At 34.9% G+C, this 7,131-nt stretch overlaps 1 protein-coding gene across 1 annotated transcript; it reads right to left on the bottom strand.

Moving 5' to 3' along the window:
* Window positions 1-3,432: 3,432 nt before the first annotated feature.
* Window positions 3,433-6,892, bottom strand: LOC129774089 (putative uncharacterized protein DDB_G0286901; the record flags this gene model as incomplete). The annotated part of the gene is made up of 5 exons (XM_055777786.1): window positions 3,433-3,660; window positions 3,888-4,528; window positions 5,617-5,902; window positions 6,192-6,672; window positions 6,753-6,892. Coding segments are annotated over 5 exons (1,776 nt in total), but the record flags the coding sequence as incomplete, so codon positions are not given.
* Between the last annotated feature and the right edge of the window lie 239 nt (window positions 6,893-7,131).

Here is a 7,131-nt window from a genome sequence, read left to right as displayed (position 1 = left end):
AATAAAATATATATATTTTGGAAAAAAAAAATTGATGAAATTTGACAACAGGAGAGAAATGGTAGCATGAACAATGCGAGTATTTCGATTGTAATGGGCATCTTACATGAACAAAATTATTGGCAATAAGGGTTTTCAATATCATGACAGCTAGGCTTTCGACATCCCATCTAACCTCAATAAATATTTTGCCTCTTACACGGTCAATATCGTCCTCAACCCGAGACAACGAAAGTATCTGCTATGACTAGTGGCGACATTCGAGTTTGGGATCTAAACTGTTCTCCATCAGATTAGAAGGCTCAAAGGCAATTTTCAATTGGTAAAAATTAAACTAAAATATCTACTTGATATTATTTAATTACTTGAAGCACGTAGTCTTAACCCTAACTTCACCTATTTTCTCATGAATTTTGCGATATTCCCAACTTTTTCGAATCAAATTAGTATTCTATATACTAATTTGATTCGAAAAAGTTAATTGTCATTCATAATTTACACTTCAAAGTTCATTTTTTCCTTATCAAATACACACTCGCTTCACAAATACAGGCTGTTCCTTTCAGTTTCAGAGATGCCAGTTTTTTTAGTTTGCAAAAATGTATGCAAGTTATATTATCTGCAAGCAAATGATTTTATTCTATAAATAAGACTATGACAGTAGAACCTCGATTATCCGCGAGCGGGTGATCCGCCATGCGAATTATTCGCGACTGCGAGTTCCATAGTAGATCAATAGCCCTTTCCGGAATTTGTTCATCAGTGGTAGCTCCATGCTCTTTTGTTTTTATTATTTTTATTGTCGTCAATCAAAATTGTAGACCAATACAATCTTAATACTACTTAAAACTAAAAAAAAAATCTAAAGAGAGCTGGCTGGATAATTTATCCGTTTAATTCAAAAGACGATTTTAACACAAAGTTTTTATTCATTTATTTATTTATTTATTTCGTCAAACCAGTGTAGACTAAATATGCTGCCCAAATATTAGAGTGAAATTTAAATATATCTTATTCTATTCAAATAGTCTTTGAGCATTGACCTTGACATGGTTACATCAATTATTTCACTGTGTTCGTTACAGAGGCTCATCATACGATTAATAGGACTATATTTGGCATAATTAGTTCTTCGGTAATCTATGTAGAAAATGTTAGGGTTTCTCAGGTGCCTAATCGGTGCGTAAAAATTTAGGTTTCCTAATATTTCTTCTGAGTCCACTCGTTGTAATATGATGTCAATAATAAATAGAATCATGGCAGAGTTCCGACGTTCTTTTAAGCTTTTCATATTGATTAGCATGCAACGTGCCTCATATGGAGGGAGATGGTATGAAGACCAGCCTAGTTTACGAAGTGCAAATAATAGAAATTGTTTTTATACAGATTCAATTCTGTCTTCGTGTGAAGTTATGTAGGGGGACCATACAATACTACAGTATTCGAGAATTGATCTGACGTATGTTATATACAATGTTTTTATTGTGTACGGATCGTGGAACTGGTAACTAAAGCGTTTGATGAAGCTCACCATATTATTTGCTCTATGGATGATTGTATTATAATGGTCAACGAAGGTTAGTTTTGAATCTAAGACCTCGCCTAAGTCTCTTACTCGTTGACATCTACTGATGGGTTGATTTCCCAGCTTGACACCATTGTTCAATGGTGTTCTTCTTCTCGTAAAAGTCATCAAAGTGCATTTCCTAACATTGAGCTGTAATAAACTCTTAGTGCATCAATTATAAACTATGTTAATTTTATTTTGGAATGTTTGAGAGTCTTCATCATTCTTTATTTCCATGTACAGCTTCATATCATCTGCGTACATAAGTGCCTTAACACTATTAAGAAAAACGCAAACGTCATTAACAAATAAAATGAACATAAAGTGGCCCCAAATGAGAGCCTTGAGGAAATCCGGATGTAACAAATATTGATTTTGAAATTTTCCCATTAAACCTTAATATTTGCGTGCGGTCAGTCAAATATGATTGAAGCCATTTCAATAGCTTGACTTCTATCCCTATTTTTTGAAGTTTAAGAAGCAGTAATTGTATAGCAACACGATCAAAAGCCTTACTAAAGTCAGTGTATAGAGCTTCAACTTGATTACCATTATTCATTGCATTCAAAGTGAATGTGACAAATACCAGCAAATTTGTTGTTGTTGATCGTCCTTTGAAAAAACCGTGTTGATTATTCGTAATTCGTGTCTTTAGTTGTTGAAAAAGTTTTTGGTTTATTATGGCTTCAAAGAGTTTTTGAATGCAAGAAATAATTGCTACTCCACGATAATTTCTTACATCGGATCTATTACCGGATTTGAATATAGGTACAAGAAAAGAGTTTTTCCATATTTTTGGGAACCTTTCTGATTCCAATGACGTATTGAAAAGCCATAAAAGTGGATGAGTTAATTCAGATGCCAAATTTTTTATAAAAACCGGTGGAATTCCGTCAGGACCTGGCCCTTTTGAGGCATCAAGCTTATTTAATGCGTCAAATATTTCAATGTAAGTTAGTTCTCTGACTCCAACATCACATGGAAATTCTGGAAGAAATGCAAAGAAGTCACGATCTCGGCCCTCCTCAGCTGTTTCAATATAAACTTCTTGAAAAAATGTTGCAAAAAGGTTGCAAATTTTTTCTGGGTCATTCCCCACGGTATCGTCAAGGTGCATGCGTGATGGAAAACCATTGCTTTTTAATTTTGTTTTTATGTAATTAAAAAAACTTTTCGGGTTAGACTTTATGTCCGATTCTGTTTTTAAGTTGTAATCTTCAAAAGCGATTTTAAGAGTTGAGTTGAGCTGTTCGCAAATGTTCAGATATTTTTCGAGATTAGCGTCAGATTTGTATTTGTTATAAATTTTATGTGCCTTCTGTTTTTTATTTTTTAGATTCTTTATGTTTTGATTAAACCAAATCGGATACTTTGTGTTTATATTTCTCCTTTTTCGTCTAGTTGGTATCTCCTCGGTTATTGTGATTGCTCTTGTTGTTGTTGTAGTTGTTTTTGTTGTTGTTGTTGTTGTTGTTGTTGTTGTTGTTGTTGTTGTTGTTGTTGTTGTTGTTGTTGTTGTTGTTGTTGTTGTTGTTGTTGTTGTTGTTGTTGTTGTTGTTGTTGTTGTTGTTGTTGTTGTTGTTGTTGTTGTTGTTGTTGTTGTTGTTGTTGTTGTTGTTGTTGTTGTTGTTGTTGTTGTTGTTGTTGTTGTTGTTGTTGTTGTTGTTGTTGTTGTTGTTGTTGTTGTTGTTGTTGTTGTTGTTGTTGTTGTTGTTGTTGTTGTTGTTGTTGTTGTTGTTGTTGTTGTTGTTGTTGTTGTTGTTGTTGTTGTTGTTGTTGTTGTTGTTGTTGTTGTTGTTGTTGTTGTTGTTGTTGTTGTTGTTGTTGTTGTTGTTGTTGTTGTTGTTGTTGTTGTTGTTGTTGTTGTTGTTGTTGTTGTTGTTGTTGTTGTTGTTGTTGTTGTTGTTGTTGTTGTTGTTGTTGTTGTTGTTGTTGTTGTTGTTGTTGTTGTTGTTGTTGTTGTTGTTGTTGTTGTTGTTGTTGTTGTTGTTGTTGTTGTTGTTGTTGTTGTTGTTGTTGTTGTTGTTGTTGTTGTTGTTGTTGTTGTTGTTGTTGTTGTTTTTTTTTTTGTTGTTGTTGTTGTTGTTGTTGTTGTTGTTGTTGTTGTTGTTGTTGTTGTTGTTGTTGTTGTTGTTGTTGTTGTTGTTGTTGTTGTTGTTGTTGTTGTTGTTGTTATTTCTACGATTGTTGAAATTGGTCCTGTTCCTGCTGCCATTGTTAGGGCTGTCATTGTATCTGTTATTATTATTATTATTGTATGGGCGATTTTGTTTACGCCGTTTTCTGGCTTTATCTGACTCTTGTTGTTGTTTTATTCTACGGAGTTGCCGTGCATCATACTCAGACCAATCTGGCTTCCATATCCTTGCTGAATCCAAAATTCTCCAGCTCCATTCTCCAGTTCTGAGTTCTCTGGAGGGTAAAATGGGGGATTAATTGGAAGAGTAAGTTCCGCACGCACATCCTCAGCTAGGCTGGGGCAGGACTCCGGTGGAGGTGGTAGCATATGTTCAACATTGTTTCCTGTTGATATAATAACGGCTGACAATGTTCTTAATTCCTCTAATATTTCTATTTCGGCTTGACTATCCTGTGGAGTTTGATTAATGTTTGCCGCTATTTCCAGTGACAAATTCCCTAGATGTTGAATTCCTTCTCGCATTTGGCTGAGATCGCGATTCAATTCCGACGTCGTTGATTTCATATAATCCGCTATATTCTCTAGAGTGTTATTCATTGCGATGTCAATGAGTGACGTAATATGATTCTTTATCGTCACCGCATAGAGATTGCTGTTTTTATTTGCGGACAATTCCATTTTCAAATCGGCGAGCTGACCCTCAAGTCTGTCGACGGCTTCATGTACAACACTTGCAGTTTGTTGCTGCAGTGTCAGCCGATGGATCACTTCCGTATTGTGTTGCTCGTTGAATTTTTTTTTTTTGGTGCTTGGTAAGTTCACTAAAGTCCAACTCGGCGCGTACGTAATTCTGGCACTTATTACAGCACGGTAAAACATATGATGCTCTTCTTGCGACGTACGATGATGCAGGCGGCGTGGAATCGTCGCGGACAGCCAGCACATTTCCACAAATTGACACTAATTGACACTGTCGTTGATTCCGGTATCACAGTTTATACGTTACACTGGGCGGAAAACTAGGTCAATACAACTGAATCGTTTGCAAAATATTCGCGGGTGCTTCGAGCAATTTGAAAACACGTCCAATCTGATCGAAGGCTAGAACTTGTTTATTCGTAATTCGTGTCTTTAGTTGTTGAAAAAGTTTTTGGTTTATTATGGCTTCAAAGAGTTTTTGAATGCAAGAAATAATTGCTACTCCACGATAATTTCTTACATCGGATCTATTACCGGATTTGAATATAGGTACAAGAAAAGAGTTTTTCCATATTTTTGGGAACCTTTCTGATTCCAATGACGTATTGAAAAGCCATAAAAGTGGATGAGTTAATTCAGATGCCAAATTTTTTATAAAAACCGGTGGAATTCCGTCAGGACCTGGCCCTTTTGAGGCATCAAGCTTATTTAATGCGTCAAATATTTCAATGTAAGTTAGTTCTCTGACTCCAACATCACATGGAAATTCTGGAAGAAATGCAAAGAAGTCACGATCTCGGCCCTCCTCAGCTGTTTCAATATAAACTTCTTGAAAAAATGTTGCAAAAAGGTTGCAAATTTTTTCTGGGTCATTCCCCACGGTATCGTCAAGGTGCATGCGTGATGGAAAACCATTGCTTTTTAATTTTGTTTTTATGTAATTAAAAAAACTTTTCGGGTTAGACTTTATGTCCGATTCTGTTTTTAAGTTGTAATCTTCAAAAGCGATTTTAAGAGTTGAGTTGAGCTGTTCGCAAATGTTCAGATATTTTTCGAGAATAGCGTCAGATTTGTATTTGTTATAAATTTTATGTGCCTTCTGTTTTTTATTTTTTAGATTCTTTATGTTTTGATTAAACCAAATCGGATACTTTGTGTTTATATTTCTCCTTTTTCGTCTAGTTGGTATCTCCTCGGTTATTGTGATTGCTCTTGTTGTTGTTGTTGTTGTTGTTGTTGTTGTTGTTGTTGTTGTTGTTGTTGTTGTTGTTGTTGTTGTTGTTGTTGTTGTTGTTGTTGTTGTTGTTGTTGTTGTTGTTGTTGTTGTTGTTGTTGTTGTTGTTGTTGTTGTTGTTGTTGTTGTTGTTGTTGTTGTTGTTGTTGTTGTTGTTGTTGTTGTTGTTGTTGTTGTTGTTGTTGTTGTTGTTGTTGTTGTTGTTGTTGTTGTTGTTGTTGTTGTTGTTGTTGTTGTTGTTGTTGTTGTTGTTGTTGTTGTTGTTGTTGTTGTTGTTGTTGTTGTTGTTGTTGTTGTTGTTGTTGTTGTTGTTGTTGTTGTTGTTGTTGTTGTTGTTGTTGTTGTTGTTGTTGTTGTTGTTGTTGTTGTTGTTGTTGTTGTTGTTGTTGTTGTTGTTGTTGTTGTTGTTGTTGTTGTTGTTGTTGTTGTTGTTGTTGTTGTTGTTGTTGTTGTTGTTGTTGTTGTTGTTGTTGTTGTTGTTGTTGTTGTTGTTGTTGTTGTTGTTGTTGTTGTTGTTGTTGTTGTTGTTGTTGTTGTTGTTGTTGTTGTTGTTGTTGTTGTTGTTGTTGTTGTTGTTGTTGTTGTTGTTGTTGTTGTTGTTGTTGTTGTTGTTGTTGTTGTTGTTGTTGTTGTTGTTGTTGTTGTTGTTGTTGTTGTTGTTGTTGTTGTTGTTGTTGTTGTTGTTGTTGTTGTTGTTGTTGTTGTTGTTGTTGTTGTTGTTGTTGTTGTTGTTGTTGTTGTTGTTGTTGTTGTTGTTGTTGTTGTTGTTGTTGTTGTTGTTGTTGTTGTTGTTGTTGTTGTTGTTGTTGTTGTTGTTGTTGTTGTTGTTGTTGTTGTTGTTGTTGTTGTTGTTGTTGTTGTTGTTGTTGTTGTTGTTGTTGTTGTTGTTGTTGTTGTTGTTGTTGTTGTTGTTGTTGTTGTTGTTGTTGTTGTTGTTGTTGTTGTTGTTGTTGTTGTTGTTGTTGTTGTTGTTGTTGTTGTTGTTGTTGTTGTTGTTGTTGTTGTTGTTGTTTGTTTTTGTTGTTGTTGTTGTTGTTGTTGTTGTTGTTGTTGTTGTTGTTGTTGTTGTTGTTGTTGTTGTTGTTGTTGTTGTTGTTGTTGTTGTTGTTGTTGTTGTTGTTGTTGTTGTTTGTGTTTGTTGTTGTTGTTGTTGTTGTTGTTGTTGTTGTTGTTGTTGTTGTTGTTGTTGTTGTTGTTGTTGTTGTTGTTGTTGTTGTTGTTGTTGTTGTTGTTGTTGTTGTTGTTGTTGTTGTTATTTCTACGATTGTTGAAATTGGTCCTGTTCCTGCTGCCATTGTTAGGGCTGTCATTGTATCTGTTATTATTATTATTATTGTATGGGCGATTTTGTTTACGCCGTTTTCTGGCTTTATCTGACTCTTGTTGTTGTTTTATTCTACGGAGTTGCCGTGCATCATACTCAGACCAATCTGGCTTCCATATCCTTGCTGAATCCAAAATTCTCCAGCTCCATTCTCCAGTTCTGAGTTC

The sequence above is a fragment of the Toxorhynchites rutilus genome, chromosome 3 (assembly GCF_029784135.1).
Source record: "Toxorhynchites rutilus septentrionalis strain SRP chromosome 3, ASM2978413v1, whole genome shotgun sequence".
NCBI classification, from domain to species: Eukaryota; Metazoa; Arthropoda; class Insecta; order Diptera; family Culicidae; genus Toxorhynchites; species Toxorhynchites rutilus.
Note: the sequence above shows the minus strand (reverse complement) of the source record. Positions and strands in the feature narration are given on the sequence as shown.